The sequence below is a fragment of the Beta vulgaris genome, chromosome 6 (genome assembly GCF_026745355.1).
Source record: "Beta vulgaris subsp. vulgaris cultivar EL10 chromosome 6, EL10.2, whole genome shotgun sequence".
NCBI lineage: Eukaryota > Viridiplantae > Streptophyta > Magnoliopsida > Caryophyllales > Amaranthaceae > Beta > Beta vulgaris.
This window is the reverse complement of record NC_079207.1, coordinates 9,760,874-9,779,158: the sequence shown is the minus strand read 5'-3', so window position 1 is coordinate 9,779,158 and position 18,285 is coordinate 9,760,874. Positions and strand designations below refer to the sequence as shown.

General features: G+C 37.5%; 1 protein-coding gene across 2 annotated transcripts; it reads right to left on the bottom strand.

Annotated features, from left to right (window-relative positions):
- LOC104895564 (uncharacterized) lies at window positions 1-15,330 on the bottom strand. 2 transcript variants are annotated; one of them, XM_048645965.2, is made up of 12 exons: window positions 14,688-15,330; window positions 14,496-14,597; window positions 14,336-14,416; window positions 8,760-8,869; window positions 8,544-8,679; window positions 8,293-8,391; window positions 5,057-5,159; window positions 4,565-4,962; window positions 4,294-4,473; window positions 3,987-4,184; window positions 1,222-1,542; window positions 1-369 (listed from the first exon to the last, which is right to left on the bottom strand). In XM_048645965.2, the coding sequence occupies exons 1-12, from the start codon at window positions 15,009-15,011 to the stop codon at window positions 265-267; spliced, it is 2,157 nt and encodes a 718-aa protein (XP_048501922.2). In that variant the 5' UTR covers window positions 15,012-15,330; the 3' UTR covers window positions 1-264. The 2 variants fall into 2 exon arrangements, with proteins under 2 accessions (XP_048501922.2, XP_010680414.3); XM_010682112.4 differs by having other exon boundaries at window positions 1-357; window positions 14,688-15,319.
- Between the last annotated feature and the right edge of the window lie 2,955 nt (window positions 15,331-18,285).

Below are 18,285 nucleotides of genomic sequence, written 5' to 3'. Positions count from 1 at the left end.
TTCACAAAGCTAGGGATCTTTTGAAGTCCAACCATCGGACATTATGGGATTGCTAACCAATTCAATCACTCCGCCAGACTATAAAAAATTGTTTGACCGGAGCAGTACATGAACACGAAAGAATTGTAGGAATAAATAAAGAACCCAAGAGTGGGATGAGGATATACAGAAGATACCACCGTATATTTACATAATGCAAACTCAAGAATTATCGGTGCAATGCAACACATAAATACCTTTGTATGTTACACTGATGGTCATCGCCTATGCAAAAATTTGTTGGATAACAGTCTCGGCATTTCCATTATACTGTGCCAACAGATGGATCGCGTCGGCCCTGGGGAGTGCAAGGAATTCCTGCATTGAAAACTGAACATTAATGTCCCCCATACACCAATCATTGAGTGCCAGAACCAAAAAGAGAGAAAGTAGGACAACATGATATAACAATCCTACTAGACAAAGGCAAAGGGATCCAGCTCATCTCCATCTCTGTTGAGGAACCGAATCTTCACTTATGAATACAACAGTCAAATTTGCATGTTGTAATCTAGATACAAGAACTTGGAAAAGATAACTGAGAGAATCCTACTCCAAAACAAAGGATTGAAAGGAGAACCCAATAGCAAGTAGATATATCAGCAGTAACACATAGCAACTCCAATGTCGAAGCAAAGAGACTACTCAAAATTATTAGTACTATTGATCTCAATAATTTTTTGGTTTGGTTATTTTACAATTGAAAATAATATTCGGATATTTATGTCTTAAGTCCAATATATATACCTAGATATATATACCTAGTTGAATTAATCGTGAAAAGGTCTCTTTTGTCTTATTCACATTTGATGATGGATACTGAGAGACCTTTCCACGATCAATTCAATCAAAGATCATGTAAAACTAAGTGCGGCAGATCTCGTGAGTAAATTCCAATTCCATGCCACCAGTGGGCAAAGATATTGAACTTAACAACTTAAATAACCGAATAATTATATTTAATTGTAAAATCATCCAAACCCAAAAATTAAAGATCAATTTAAAAATAAATTTAGAGTCGTATATTTGCTCCCACAGCAAAATCACATCACCATGACTTGCAGGCTGAACTATTAACACAATTATAACACTCCAAGTAGACTAAACGTTTATAATGAAATCAAGAAATACGAACATCTACGAATAGAAATGCATATCGAAAACAAGCAATTTATAACTCACCATAACTTTGATTATTGCACCTTCATCACAAACTTCCTGGGAAGAGACTTGAGTTGGACTGTTACCATCTTCTGGGATCCCACTACTGGACGAAATAGTTGCTTGAGAAGACCCCTGAGTATGTGCATCAATACTAGACTTAGAAACAGTATCAGCCAGTAACAGGCTGTTGACTTCTTTCAAGGCATCAATCTTCAAAAATGACTCAAACCGGTCTTTGCACATTTGAAGTTTAAACCACTCATTATGCGTATGCAGGGTCGCCTGCATAACTTTCATAAGTTGAGGTTCTTCGATGCCAAGCCTCCTACCAATTGCAACCTGTCCAACATTGAAACATCACCCTTATATCAGTACACGCCCTAACGAGGAGAATTCCCACTCCTTCCAAAGCCCAAATGACAGATATCTACAAGAAATAGTGCGAAGTTCATTAAGACCTACGGTCAAATAAATATGCTGACGACATAAGAACATGTAATGTTAAATGAAATAGACAGTCAACCTAAAACTGCAACTCTGACCCAGGACTTTGAAGCTAGAAAATATTCAGCCATTAGGAACACAGTGACATTTGATTACAGAACTCATAGAAGCTAACCTAATCACACAAAGTAATTACCCCTTTTCCGAATAACCATGAAACAAAGACTTTTACCACCTTATACATAATTTTCCATTTTGAAATAGCTGGGATACACAACAATATACCACCTCCGTTTCTTAATAAGTAACACACTTCCCTTATATGAAAATGTCACAATAAGAGACACTAAGCTTCTAATGACGAAAAACAAATCTTTATATGGAAATTTTGTTAATAAATACCACTTTGGGCACTTTTTTGAAATAAATACTTGGATTGTCTGAAATTCAAAATAAATACCAACTTTCTGCATTTTTTTTGGAATCACTACCACTTGATAGATTTTCGCAAAACCGATAGTTTTGCTTCGTTAATGGCATGTGAAGTTACCTTCTTACCTTCCCTAATTTCCTCCACCACCACCAAAACCCCCACGAAACTCACTACCCTTGTGATCCCCTTTTCTCTCCTAACCCCCATTACAAGGTAGCGGTGGTTTAGTAGTTAGTTAGTATTAAGGGGTAGGTTGATTTTTTGGTGGGTGGAGGTGGTGGTGGTTTCGTAGTTGGTTAGGGTGGTGGAGTAGGATGATTTTTGAGTAAGTGGTGCTTTTGTAGTTGGTTGTGGTTCGACTTTTAGGTGGGTGGGTAGGTCGGGTGGTGTGGCAGCAACGGTGACAAGCATGGTTGTTGCATGTGGTAGGGATGGTGGTGGTGGGGAAGGGCAAAAACGTAATTTCACTTGCAACTGAAGAAGCAAAACTAACTTTTTTTTTTGCAAGATCCGTTAAGTGGTAGTGATTCCAAAAAATTAGTCAAGCTTGGTATTTATGTAAAATTTCAGAAAACCTAAGTATTTATTTCAAAAAAGTGCTCAAAATGTGGTATTTATTAACAAATTTTCCTCTTTATATTACAGATATGTCACTAAAAAGTAAAAGGGACCACTATTTTTTTTTTCACCCTCTTAAATTACCTTACTTTGTTGTGGTCCCAACTTTCTCTCTCTATATTCCTTTGTATTCCCTCACTTTCTCTATATTCCACTTATAAAGAAACGTAGGAAGTATATTAGTGTGCAGATACATAGATTAAGATTCTTGTGCAACCACTCCTCGAGTGAACACCATCCTCATGGTTGGACCAATTGAAAATAGTATTGACACTTATAAAATGGCACATAATGCTTGAAACTTGTCACTTATAGAAATGACACTGAACACTTGAAAAATGGCTTTTAGAAACAGGACGCACATTTAAAAACGACAATACACTCTACTATATTAACAAAAGAATAGTTGAAAAATGACGCTTATAATTCATCAATACTGACATTGAAGTTTTGAGAAACGACGCTTACAAAAGTAATACAGAATAGCTTAATGATGGACACGTAAAAAGGACGGATAATTAATCAAATTGGTATTGAACATAGCACCCATATGCCACATTGGTATAGAAGTTATCAAAGGTGCACATCGGTATAAAATACTATCCAAATGGATTCTTTTCTGACGATGAACTCTAATTGCTAACATGGCTCGATTTTTTTTCTACGGAGTACGCATGTACAACTTACATCCTACTTGTTCATTGTTTTTTGCACTTTTGAATAATTTCTTTCCATTGTTTCTAATTTTGTTCAGATTCTCATGTTGAAAATTTCATTTACTTTCCCCTCTTTTTGAAAATTGTCTCTTCAAAAATGGAGGAAAACAAAGTAAAAAATAAATAGAAGTTTACAATACGCGCCGACTCCAACAGAAACATAGGGTTGAACGTCACTTGTCGATATGTTTTGTATTGATCTGTTGCTTATGATAACTTCTATACCATTGCAACATAAGGGTGCTAAGTTTATACCCATCGGGCCAATTGGCGAACGTGAAAAAAAAACACAACAATACACGTGAAAAATCACAATAATTAAAAAAAACATTGAATACCTAAAAATAAAAGCTGACGTTGAAAGAATGTTTGAACAGGATCCTGTTAGTTTGCTATGGACTTGGCGGTGTTTTAGTAGTTGAATAAGCAAATGTGGCAATTCAGAGATAGAAATCAGAGGTAACAGTGCGTGTAGCAATACAAGTACTTAACTCCTCAATTACATTGAGATTGAAAGTGAACCTAAACTCCCATATATAACTCAAATTTATTTAAGAAAAAAGACATTATACCTGAAGTGAACTAGCCAGAGCATGCAATGGCAAATCTCTCTTAACAGCAATTTCATTAGGCCTAAGCAAAGCTAACAGCGTCTCTTTCAAGGGTTTTAACAAGCCTGGGTCGCTGGCTGCTAAAGGCCCCAAATGGGAACTTGCAACCTTCAAAGCACTAGAGTGATCACCGGAATCAACCAATTTCAGAAACTCAACCTGAGCACAACAAACAGGCCAGTGAGAAATCTCTCTCAATAAAAGTACAGAAAGATTGGCATAAGCAGTACAGTATTTCAGATTTCAGAAAAACAAAAAGGTATATTACCTGCTTCAGCTGGAAAAGCAACATGGAATTCTGTTGAAAAAATTCAGGGTCCAACACATTTACTTCTTCAACCACCTCAGCAGCCATACCTCTATCAGCTAGATCCTTTATGCTCAGAACAGTCTCACATTTATCTTCCTTGTTGTAAGTTAGATCTGAAGGACTGTATTTTTCAAAACCCTACATGAACATCAGTTTACTATTATTATATACATGGAGATAATATATTCCAGAGACGGGTTCATATGACCTTCAACAACACAGCAACTACCTCTTGTTTGCTACTCTCGTTACAATGTACGCCAGCAGGAAAATCAAAATCCTCATTTCTTTCCCTCCATCTTTTGCGTCTCCTCCCTTCAACTGCATGACCTCTATTTCTTTGACAAATCCTCAAATTCTTAATTCGATGAGTTCCACTAGTGCTACAATTGTCGTGGTTACTCACACTCTCACAAGGAAATCGCATCTCCACATCCATATCCTGAGTCCTAGTCATTTCTGTACTAATTTCGGTGCCATCAGCATGAGCATTAATGATAGAAGATCCATCCTCTGAGTGTTTATTATTTCCGCAATCCACATCGTGAAAATTATCACTCGACAAACCACCAGTAGCATTGAGTTGATTAGCTTTCAAATGGTCTATCTCAGCTGGGTATCCAGGCGCTGTTGGTGAAAAGAAATGGGGGGTATTTAATATTTGAAGGTTTACATTTAGAAGTAGATGAAGAAATTAAAATACAAAGAGGGTCGAGCATACCAGCGGAAGGCACGACGGAATCAACTATACCCCTGTAAACACAATACTCATGGACGAGCTCGTCCAAAATAGATACGTTTATTCTCATGCGGCATATTTCATTCTACAAAAACAAAACCAAGAATATAAAGGTCATACATCACAAACTCCAAAATTGAACAATCAACACCAAAGTAAACTACGGAACAATTCCTGATACATCATACTACCTCCGTTTAAAATAAGTGCAACATTTCCCATCTTAGGAAATGTCACAATAAGTGCAACATAGCTCAAAATGGAAAGTTTTTTCCTTTTACTTACAAGAATGCCATTACTTAATTTCCTCAACAACTTAATTAATTTACCATCTATCAATATAAACAACATAAATTAATCAACTATCAACCCACACAACCCCTCTCTCCTCAACTCAAACCATCGAACCCTCCTCTTCCTCACTCAAGCCAACCAACCCCCTTCTGCACCACCAACTTGAAACCACCGCCAACCCGACCACCACTAACCCGACACCACCACCACGCCCAGTCCTCTTTGTCAAAATGAAGAAGCAAAAATCAACAATGGTGGAACATCTCTTCAATCTACTAAGCAAAGAAATCATCTTCATCGTCCTAGATGACCTCAACGACAACAATCTACAATTTCGATTCTAAATCGAACAACCCTAAAACCTAAAACATTGACGAACCCTAAAACTTAAAACCTCGAAGAACATCGAAGAACACTAAAACTTAAAACCTCGAAGAACATCGAAGAACCCTAAAGAACACTTACCTTCAATTCTCAATCGCTACCCTCAGATTTTGATTCTAGATTTATCTCTTTGCCCTAGAATCATCGATTTTTCTCTCTCCATCATTGCCTCAACGTGCGCCAAAACTCTCTAATTATGTGGTTCTTCGATTGCACGATACAGTTGTGGTTGCGATTGGTGAAGCTAGGGTGTTTCGGGGGTTGCGATTATGTGATTCTTCTGCATCTTTGCTTTTCTCTCTCCATCTGGAGCGTTGGTTTTGGGGGTAGGGGAGGAAAGATACGTGTTTTGCGGTGGGCAGGTTTGGAGGAGGGTGGTTTTGCGGTGGGCAGGGGTACGTGAGGGAGGGGAAAGAGATTTTCCGGTGGTAGTGGCGATGGTCCGGTGACTCGGTGGTGGCATTGTTGTGGTGGATGGCATGTGGAAGGTGATGGAACATAAAGTTGTTGGTGTAATTAGTTGAGAGTTTTATTTAATTAAGTTGCCTAATCTTTCTTCTAAATGTGGTCCCCAACTTTCTCTCTCTAGATTCCTTGGTCTATGTGCCACTTCTCTGTGTTGCACTTATTTTTGAAACGGAGGAAGTATATAATAGCATCCTATATAAACCGGCAACATTAAGATAATAGAAAATGTTAACAACCTACCAGCAATCCCACCTAGGATAGGATATGTAGATATATTAAATTCACTAGCTACTAACAACTGTCAACTGCTAATGTAATTACTCAACATGTTGAGCATCAACACCTAGTGTGCCCCAAATAATAAACAACTCATTCCAAGTGCGGTCAGATAGGAGATTCACCAAAATTCCTCAGAGGTGCAAATTTGAAGAGTACTTCAATGCATGAGCGCAATGAACAAAGATACTCACTAAGTCGCTATATTTTGGAATGATTTCCGCTTCGAGTGCCTCTTTAATGTTTGATTAGCAGTCACAGTCTCACAGAGGTATAACTTCCCATGGTTTTGTCTTTTCTCTTTGCCTTATCAATGTCCTAAGTGCACCAAAACTCACCTATGTAATGACAGTAACAAAGCTATAAAATAAAACGTGAGCATAAAAAACAAATTAACTTCATGCCTAAAGAATAGTTACTGAGGCTCATGGACTGTCACCCAATAGACTCAATATCTAATCCTGGAAAATGGAATAGCCTTTTATTTTTCCAAAGACCAAAACAATAATATAAGGCATAACAAACTTCATGCCTAAAATGTTCCTGACCTCCCAAACTGGGAAATGACAAAACAGAGTTGACTCTCTAGAATTGTAAAAGGAACAGTAATCTCAAGTGGCATTAAGAAGCACCAAGGATCCCCAATCTATTGTGTTTTCTAAGGTGATAACATTACTACAACTATAGAAAATCATCCAACCTCCCAGAATTGAACTTTCCAGTTATGACAGAGCATACTGGCTCTAAAATAACCTCTTAAGACACTTTAAATATAGACCATAAACCTCAACTAACATAAGTAATGAAAAAAGATATGCAAGTGAAAACCCAATAATATCCCATGTCGTCACTTTTTCCTCAGTTGGCAAGCTATTTTAGGTGATAAACTGACTGGTAATTTAGCAACATTTCCAACCCAAAGGTAATGCTGTAAAGATGATAGAACAATTGGAAAACAAACTAAAGCAAGAATGTTGCCAAAAAGTAGAGGCTCCTGATTTACAGAAGATCAAAATAAACAACTAATATGATCAATCTAGAGCAAGAATGGAGTGAACTAGATTCGGGCAAATATGCATAACCACCGTGTCGTTTGATCTGAGACTTCTCATATGTGAAGCCAGACCGCTTGAACTCCAAGGATATCATATAGAAAAGCATCAGACTATAGTGATGATAACTCAATACAGCCTAATACATGGCAGAGGCAGCTGTACAAAAAGCCATAGTGTGTGTATGTCCCTTATCTAAACTGGTCCTCAAGCAGGAGCTAATCAGAAAATCGAACCGCCACCAAAACTGGAAAAAGAATCGTTTTAATTGACCACGGGTTATTTGTACTTCCCCTCCCACATAATTTGATTTGACATCGATGCGGAATTCATAGCATGTTTTTAAGGCTAAATGCCTTCCGATGTTCCATAATGTTGGGAAATGAACGAAGTACTAATCAACTAAGTAGAAATATAAAATGCCAACTACCTTTCTGAATGATAGTACAAGAGACTATAACTGATAAAGCCACGAGAAAACTTAGACCAAGCATCCTCATTTACGAATATGAAATTTTTTACCAATCTTAACAGGTCTGGACTATAGCTGTTTGCTATAATTCCTCCAAGGGAATAAGCTCCAATATGCTATCTATACGGTCATACTTCAAGAAATGATGACCGGATTCCTTAGGTCTAAGACTACAGAAAAAGGAAAAATCAAAAATGGATTGGCAATTTAGTTAGACGTGCCAGAGATAAGAAGCAAAGAACATGAGAAGATTGATAAAGAACTATAAGAACCTGAAAAGCCTGAAATAAATCACCCTTCGCAAATCTTAGGCTATCAACCGCCCCCTGTCTGGTAAGCTGAACAGCATGAGCTAGGGCTTGTATGTCCACCTGAATTGCAATATTTAAAAAGGCGAACCAAACATTAGTAAACGAAAAAGTTTCACACAGATGTCCTCACCGAGTAGCATTAAAAAGCATGCCATCACTTGATTCAGCACACAGCAAAGGAAGACTATAGTAAGAAAACTTGATCACTTCACCTCGTCAAACGGAGGCACTTCAAGAAGTGACTCTTGCGGTGTTGCTGGGGCATCTTTGTCTTCAAGAAGCAACCTTTCAGTAAGGTCCGAGATGGGTGAAGAGACTCCTTGACGAAGACAAAACTCCTTGTGTATACTGTTTCATATGTCCAAAAAATTAGCAATCATCACAAACGGTCAACGTAAAAGGACCAGCAAAGGCGGCAGACAAAAAACCTTATCAAGTATCTCAATGTCATTGAGAACAAGGGATCAAGCGCTTGAAGATGTGCTCTCAGAATAGAAGACATCAGTCCAGCAATTTCGGACCTTCGTCTTTCAGACCACTGAAACACAGAACGCCAAATCGAGGTCTATTCATCAGAACTGATTATTGCATCTAACAATCAAAGCTAAATATTCAAATTAACATGCATACGTATCAAGCATCAAGATGTGAGCCCGCTGAACTAAACTAGAATCCTACTGCTGTATACATCTTAGAAAAATCAGTAAGAGTCCAGCAGAGAAGAAAAAAAAAAGACAAAAGGAAATGCCCATAGGGGCCAAACCAACGATTGTAAGAAGATTCATGTAGATATTTACATTCAAGGCAAAATGTGAAATATAGAAAGAAAGAGACCTACCTTTACAGATAGACAAGCAGTCAAGAAATATTTTGTACAATAAACTTAAACTATATTTACCAACATTACTTGAACCTTACATTCTCTGTTTTCAATGTTCTGGGGTAAGATTTACTTTATTTGTTTAAAGTGCACACCCTTTATGACTGCCTGCTTACTTTAAATTACAAGACTTCATGAGGCTTACAGCAGAGAAATTGCAAAGAATAGCAGGTGTAAAACAAGGAATGAACATAGTCATCCAACAAAAACATAAATGTACAGAGTTTCGAGGTACAGTTTCAAAGAACAGGGACCAGCGGATAAAGGAAACGTTTCTCATGCCCATCCATCACACAAAAGGGTGTTTGACAAAATATTTATAAATAATTTGTCAGAAACCATTTCATCAGTGTTGAAGTCACATCCTGACATACGCAGCCATCAGTTGTATATTTTGTATTCCAATCCTAAGCTTTTATTGAGTACCAAATTTCCTATTATTAACATCACATACTTCCCCCATTCATTTTTCTAGTTGCAACATAGGACGATACACGGTATATTAGAAGACCAATGTGAGGGAGAGAATAGAGAGAGATGGAAAAAGTCTCCATGTGATGGAGAGAGAGAGAGAGGGAGAGAGAGGGAGAGGGAAAGAGAGAGAGAGGGTATGTCTATTTGAAAACATCCAATATCGGGAAGTATTGCAACTAAAAAACGGAGGCAGTATAGCAAATTAAAATATCATATTTGTCACTTTTCATGTCTTCAGGAATAAAAAGATTTGATGCTGAAAATTACGTTTTGAGGTCTAATATTAAAAGTTTGATAGCACATGAAGTACAGCAATGCAGAGGGACTTTGCAGTTTGTCAATTAACATGTGATTATGTAAAGCTGTCCAGTAACCCCCCAGATGCCACTTCCTCAATCGTACATCTTAACATGAACACAGCAACCAGCCAACCACTCGACTTTTTCCAATGAGATATACTGCCAGCTGCTGGGTAATATACCAGTTTTTAGAAAGCCTCAAGGCGCACTAAGGCAATAGAGGACCTAGAATTATCAGATACACACTCAGCACCGTCCACCAATTTCTCATTATCCTCTCTCTTAGTGCTCTAGGTTTCACTGAGAAAATGAGTTCCCCAGGGTCTTTTATGTACAAAATATAAAATAGGAGTCCTAGAATTTAGGAGCAAACTGCAGGCATGAGGTGCAGTTAATATAAATTTGCTATTTGGTGTAAAAAAGGGTGTTGTGCGCCTTTCTACGACTCTTCAAATTAAAACCGATCACCTAACCATTCAAAGCATTTGATCCCTACCGCCTCCGCGTCTTCAGGGACCACATGTGCATTCCAAAATACTGACATAGAATAATTTTGCAAAGATTGGACATATTTTTTCAACAATATCAACATAATGCACCAAACCATAATATTCTCTTGATGTAGAGTTCTCAGCACCAAACCACATGTGCATTCCAAAATACTAACATAGAATAATTTTGCAAAGATTGGACATGCTTAGCATATTTTTTCGACAATATCAACATAATGTACCAAACCATAATATTCTCTTTAGTAGAGTTCTCAGCCCTTGATGTAAAGTTTTATCCCTATTCGATAGATTAAAATTTATAAAAAGAGCACCATTGGCTCAAGATACCTCCTAATAATATCCTTCCCCCAAAAAGCCCAAACATCACAAGTATCGTCCATAGATTTAATCTAAACAAACAAAAATTACTATTTAGAAGACCTAGCCATTCAAACTCATATTCCTGAAGACAATCAATGATTGAGACCAAGGAGATATTACTCTCTCATAAAGGCCTGAAAAATGTGGCTAAAGAATGGAATCTAGAATCACAAAAAAGCATGGCTTATCTTTAAAAAAAACAGCAAAGATACTTGTACGATCTTTACTTTAGTAGCAAGACTCTAAATACAAGTATACAAGTGACATACTTCCAAGCTTGCAAAAAGATGACTTGGACAAATTAATATCCTTATTTGGCTCCACAAACCAACTAATCTCTAGAGACACAATAGATCAAGAATCACCGGAAAAGAATCAGCAAAAACTTCCCGATAGGAGAGAAAGACGCGAAATATGTTCCACATGAGGAATGTCCCCGAAGAAAAAAAACAGAACTGATAATGGAAAAGCCTAACAAAGATGCCATATAACCTAACTAGATTCTTCTGCTTTCGTTTATCACACTTAGTGGGATTGTGTAAACTAAAGTATATGGAAACATTGCCACTATCCTATTTGGTAGCTTATATGAAGTGTAGTTGGTTCCTACTCAAAGGCTCTATAGACACCAATAGGAGGATTCTGCCGAAAGTGAAAGGAGGGCCAATGCACAAACTCACGTCCACAAGCGATCATGTGACTACCTAAATCCAAAATTTGACGCCTGTGTGTTGCTCAGATTTACATTTATACAATATCTTCCCCAAAAAGAAGCTTGAAACCTCAAATATAGCAAGTTTTACCCAATGATCTGTTGGCTTTTTTGCTCTCTACATGCATCAGTAAGCACCATCATCCAAACTTCAGTAACGCCAACCTTCCATCATCCTTCTTTTCCAGGCCAGAAGAACATATTTCACAAAACAAAGTTGCACCCAACTCATCGCAAACAAGGCTGATGATAAGTGCTTAAAGAATGAACACCAACAACATAGTAAAAGATGATTGACAAATGCTTCTCCTTATGACATAAACTGCCACAAATTCTAACGAGAAAGATGATCCTTCCCTCAACTCCTAAGACTATCCTCTCCTTAATGGCCACCTACTCAAAGACATAGATGCTTTAGGAGAAGCTTCCATCTTACAAGATCATTAACAAGAAAGATCATAAACAAATTTCTTTCAAGAAAATTGCTCTTCAATAAAACGGAGCCACTCATGCTACAAGAAAATTCCTTCTTCTCATTCTCAATCATTAGAATGTCACAAAAAATACACTTAGAAGCTTCTATTTCCCTTCCCATTTCATACTAACACTCTTTTCCAAATAACCTTCTTCAAGAATGCAAATCTGAAAATCAAATCTCATGAGGCTAATTCCCACATCATATGTCAAGCCAAAACAAAACCCTCAACCACCGTTTACTTGAATCCAACTGAGAACTCAAAGACATGCCATCTTCGATTTTCGTTGCCCATCCATAAATAGAAGAGACTCAAGAGACATTCTTCCTCCACCACTTTTCCTCATGACTCCCCCATGCTGGGAGTCACAGATAGTTGCTACGTAACCTCATAAAACCCTTATCAGAATCAGTCTAAACCTATAGAGAGTCGTGTTCAAATTTCCCTAGTTTCACACAATGGGATACCGGATACAGGAAATGGTACATATTATCAAGCTTAATCTACATTCTACAATCTAACCCCCTGTTCACAAAAGCTTTGATCTACATTATGTGACTCTTTTCTATAACCTTTCACTTATGCAACCCCAAAAAATGTACACATCAAATCCATTCCAATGATGCACAATTGGAAGACACGATAAAAAAAGATTGTAGAAACCCTAATGCGCACCGAAAGATATCAGCTAAAGTCTCACAGTATATACCTTGAAGTCTGATATAGGTACAAAAAGAACGATATTTCATATAGCCCAAGTTATTCTCCTCAGGTTATAGAGTATCGTTGGAGAAGAGGAGATGAGAAATGAGGATATTTAAGAAAGATTGTTTATGACATCTAAAAGAGCTAACTTAGTAGCTTTAATTGCAAATTCACTCCAAGGCCATCAAAGAATAACATTGGCTTGACATGAGAGAACTTGAAATGAAACTCGATCGCTGCACTAAAATGATTAGCAGAAAAAAATAAAAAGTACGCACTTACTCCATTTACAAGGAAACCCCATTCTTTAAAAAATTGACAAAACACAATATTATGATGCCAGATCATAAGCCTTTTATAAGTCTAACTTTCAGAAGAGATCATTCTCATTGGTTTTCAACAAAGGAAACAAAAAAAAGAAACGTATTTATTCACAATTAGAACCACGGCACCAATACCTATTAGTTGTGTAAATAATTTGTAAGCACCACTACTTAAGCCAATAGACTTAGACTCCTTTGTCATTAAATCTGGCCACAATTGACAGCAAACTTACTTTCAAGCTCCTTTTGGGGAAGAAAGAAACCAAAAACAAAGTCCATGTATGTTAGATATTGACATTGAAGATACATTTAGAACACATTTCACATAATAGTACCTCTAAAAATTAAAAGATGAAGCCTAGCATTATAGAAGGAACAAAAGCAGCCTCATCCTGTGTTCCTAGCAAAATCAACCATTGACAATGCTCTTTCTCCAACACCCTCAATTAACTCCTGGCTTATCGTTCTCAGTTGTTTTTTCTTCCCTAACAAAATATTTAGTTGGTTAAGATGTAAGGGTTTGCAACACAAAGAGATCATTCTCTTCCATAACTGAAAAGGCACATCTTTCAAACTCATCATAGAGTGCCTGTCATTTGTCATCTTCTCCCTGATATCAATGACAAACATCTGCAAGTAAACAGCACATAGAACAAAATTCCAATAAGATTTCCCTAGAAAGGACGGTTTGTTACCTATAAATCATCACCCCTTCTTTAAAAAAAATAATTCTATATAAAAAGCACAACCAAAAGTGCGGCGACCTCTCACATTAGAGCCATAAACAGAAACACCTCAACAACAACAAAAGCCTAAAAACAACACTTGTTAAGTGAAACTTTCCTAGGACCACCTTCCTCATATTAACAAAACATTTCAGATAATTGAAACCTCTATTTCAAAATATTATCCTAGAATCTACCATCCATATTCCAACACTTATTACTGTAGTAGTTAAGAAAGCCTCAGCCTCTAAATCACTTATAACGGCTACTACACAAACACACCTCCTCTTGATGTCTTAAGCACTCCTCTGACTTCCTCCTTGCATAATAGTACAAGAAATAAGTGGAAAATTTAAAATGCTAAAAATCACCACACATTCCATAAGAACTAGCAGCTTCCAAGTAATAAAAATACATTCCACACATTCCATAAGAACTAACAGCTTCTAAGTAATAAAAATGCATTGTAATTCAATATACTTCTACAACAAATCAAAATCCGCATTAATCACCACTAGGTAAGGACGAATCAAAGTACCTCATTAGCCACAGGTGAATTGCCGTCGTTTTTGTCATAAATCAGTGCAAGAATAATATGCTTAAATTCCTCATATGCTTCCTTGAAAACAAAAAATCATCTCTCTATCAATACGCCATTAAATCATCAAAAATCAAAAATAAAAAAGTGAGCATCATACAGGATAAGCATCAAGAGCGCAAGGAGCGAGAGAAGTGCGCACGCATTCAATAGCAGAATCGCGATCCTCCGGAGTTCCTCTCCTCAATAACTCAATAAATTTCTATCAATCAAAAAAAAAAAAAATCAAAAAATCAAAGAAAAATCGAAAAAAAAAAACCTAGAAATTTCAGGTAATGTAAAAACTATGTACCTGCTTTTGAAGGCAAAATAAGAGGCGGTGATCGTTTAAAATGGAAGGAGCATGAAGACGAAGGAGATTCAAAGCAGAGTCAATATCACCAGACTCTAACAGGCGTCTGATCCGACGAATCAATAGGCGTGATTGATACGAAGAAGAAGAAGGAGAAGATGATGGTGATGGTGATGATGATGGCGGAGGAGAGAGAGAGGAAGAGGAAGGTGAAGGAGGAGGAGAGAGAGAAGAATCGTTGTTTTCGATCAATAGATTTTCGGATTTTGCGAATTCGACGATGAGAGCATCCAAAGCTTCCCAGTTTACCGGGGTTGAATCCATGGCGTCTGTCTGAATTATTATTTTTTTTTTTGAGGGGGGAATAGGAGGAGGAGCGAGAGAGACAAGAAGATAAAAGATTTTTGTTGTCTAATTGCACTTTTTTGATAGCAAGAAAGTCGGCTTGTTGAAGTAATGAAAGAGGAGAGTTTGTTTTTAGTTTTTACGGATATCGCATTCGCGGGGTTTATATGCGCTACGCTATCATTATCGATTTATCAGTGTACTTATTCGTAAGAGTTCAGTCTCGTCACTCATTCGCCAATTATAACATTTTCTTAAAAAAATTAACTTTAATTCATTGATTTAAAGTAATACGACATCTCCAATAGAGGTAGAAAATAAACAAATACATATCAAAATAAAATAAATACAATTCTAATATGATAAAATCACGATCGTTGAGTAGATATAACACTTCTGAAAACCCTCGTCTTTCACATGGTTGTCTGATGCAGTCTTCTGCAGGGGGATCTGTCGATCTTTTGTAGTTTTGAAGTAAAATTGGATTTAATTCAAGTGCTTGTAAATGAAGTCTTGACATCTGTTGTAACTCCGCACAAATTCTGATCAACAAATCAACTTATTGAAGTACACTAAAACTCAAAAACAAAGTCTTCAAACTCTCATATGGAGAGAGATAAAACCCAATATATGGGTAGATATAAAACCAATATATGGGTAAAAAAACTCTCCATTAGATAGAGACTGAAATTTATTAGAGGCATAAACATAAAAAAAACTAGTAACAAAAAGAGGAAAAAGGGTTTACCATCGCCCAAAAGGGTGGTGGTAGCCCCTAAGTTGAAAAATAGGGTTTTATGAGAGATGAGAGAGAAGAGAGAAAAAAAAAAGAGAAGAGGCGGCGCCAATTATAACATAATTCCTCTCTTTCATAATAAGTGAAACACCTCTTTTATTTTTGCACTAGCAATTTATGCACGCGATGCGTGCCTCGCTTTTTTTAGAACATAATCTATAGGGTTAATTGGCTAGAACAGCACAACCTTGGGCTCAAGTGCAAGGAACAGCACAACCTTAAGCGGGTGCAAAGCATATCACCAACTTAAACACGTGGTGCAAAAAATAGCATAAATGGCACCGGAGCACGGAGATTCCACCGGAGCTAGGGAATCTCCATTATTTTAAGGTTTAACTGGCAAGGAACAACACAACCTTTGGCTCAAGTGCAAGGAACAACACAACCCTTATATTAATAAACACACCATTTGCTTAACCTCCACTACACTAAATCCACCTTAAACCACACTACATCACCGCCACCCTCTTCCCTAACCCACAACTCTACAACACCACCACCTCCCTCAACACCATCATCTTCCTTCACCACACCAAACACCACCTCTACTCCAACAATGTCATCCTTTACCCCAAACACTGCAGCACCACCACACCAAATACCATCTCCACCACAACCTCGCATTACTCCCAGTCCACAAGAGCAGGCGCTACGTACTAATTCACCACAAAATAGAAGAGTTCCAAAAAGTTTGAGCGACCATGGCGCGACCTCGAAGCAGGCGCTCATCAAACCAACTCTTTTACAAACAGCACGTGGAGTGGTCTTTGGTGAATCAATAGTGAATATTGAGCTAGGAGAAACTGAGACCAGCCTCCACAATTATTATACGTCAATTATTAATGATGATAGATGTAAATCCAGCGACATGATTTCGATATTTGCGCTGATGCAATTTGTTGATGATGTGAAGATCTGTGTTGCGTCGAACAGGGAAGAAAATCGCAAAATGAGGAAGTAGCACAGCAGCAAAGAAGAGTAAAGAGGAAATCAATTTTTTTTTTTTGAGATTGAAGTTGAAAGTTGGCTAGAACAGCACAACCTTTGGATCAAGTGCAAGGAACAACATAACCTTGAACGGAGATTCCCTAGCTCCGGTGGAATCTCCGTGCTCCGGTGCCATTTATGCTATTTTCTGCACCACGTGTTTAAGTTGGTGCTATGCTTTGCACCCGCTTAAGGTTGTGCTGTTCCTTGCACTTGAGCCCAAGGTTGTGCTGTTCTAGCCAATTAACCCTAATTTATAACTTTTTGGGCATAAAATAAACTCAATAAACATAATTAAAGTAAAATAATTCATTAAGTTAAACAAAGTAAAGAGGAATACCGAATGATCGAGGAACAATGAAAATGAAATCAACGATCTCTATAATCTTCAAAGGTAAAAGTTCATACAAAACTATAGAGAGAAAAACTAAGTGTTTAGCCCTGAAAACGTAGAAAATAAAATAGTCTAATCGAATATACTAAAAACCTATTTATACTTTTTACAAAGTCGGCCAAAAAAAGAAAAAATAACCGTCCCGGAAAACGGCCCGGTCGGGCGACGGTGATTCAACTTCTACGACAAAAAGGAAAATCCGCCCGGTCAACCGGGCGAATCTGCATGGTCGGGCACGCAAGCGATTTTGGCTCCTTTCTCGCCCGGGTGACCGGGCTAACATGCCTTGCATCCTGGTAAAAATTTCATTTCGCACGATCGGGCGGAAAAACTGCGATTTTGCGTCAACTTGCGAAGGCTTTATCTCTCAAACCAGAAGTCGGATTGGGGCGTGTGAGTCTGTGACCTATCATTGGAAAGTCGTTGAAGTCTAGTTTCCAACCCATAAACTGGAATTTCTTGATTATCATGTTTATATCAAAAGTTATGGTCAAAATAGTGAACAAGTGTCAGTTTTGACACCTCTTTCACTAACTCTTTGCTTCATTCTAACTCGAAATTGTCCCAAAATGATGCATTGTGATCCTTGTGCAAGAATCTTCATGTTCAATGATTAATAGGCTTGATCTTAGGTAATCATAATCAATTTGCATCAAAATAACCTGAAAATCATCAAAACACGCAAACGGAGAGTAGTAAAGCACAACTTAAGTAATTCATGCTATTATGCACCTAAATGCTCTAAAAGGAGTTCTAAATGCAATCAAAATGCATCTAAAAACTATATATAATTATGGCATATCAAAATCCCCCAAGTTAAACCTTTGCTTGTCCTCAAGTGAACAAAACATGAACATGGAAATAATTGCCTCACCCCTCTGATAAGAAAATCACAGTTCAAAATATTTTCATAACTAAGAACTGTTCAAGCAAGCAAAATTCAAGTTCAGCTGTTCAGATTACTCTATCCACCAATCGTCCAAACAAGCAATCAAATGAGGTTGCCTTATGACATGCAAATCTCGAAAAGGCACTCACTAGGATGTCACTCCTCTCAACGCTTTTGTGGCAGGCAA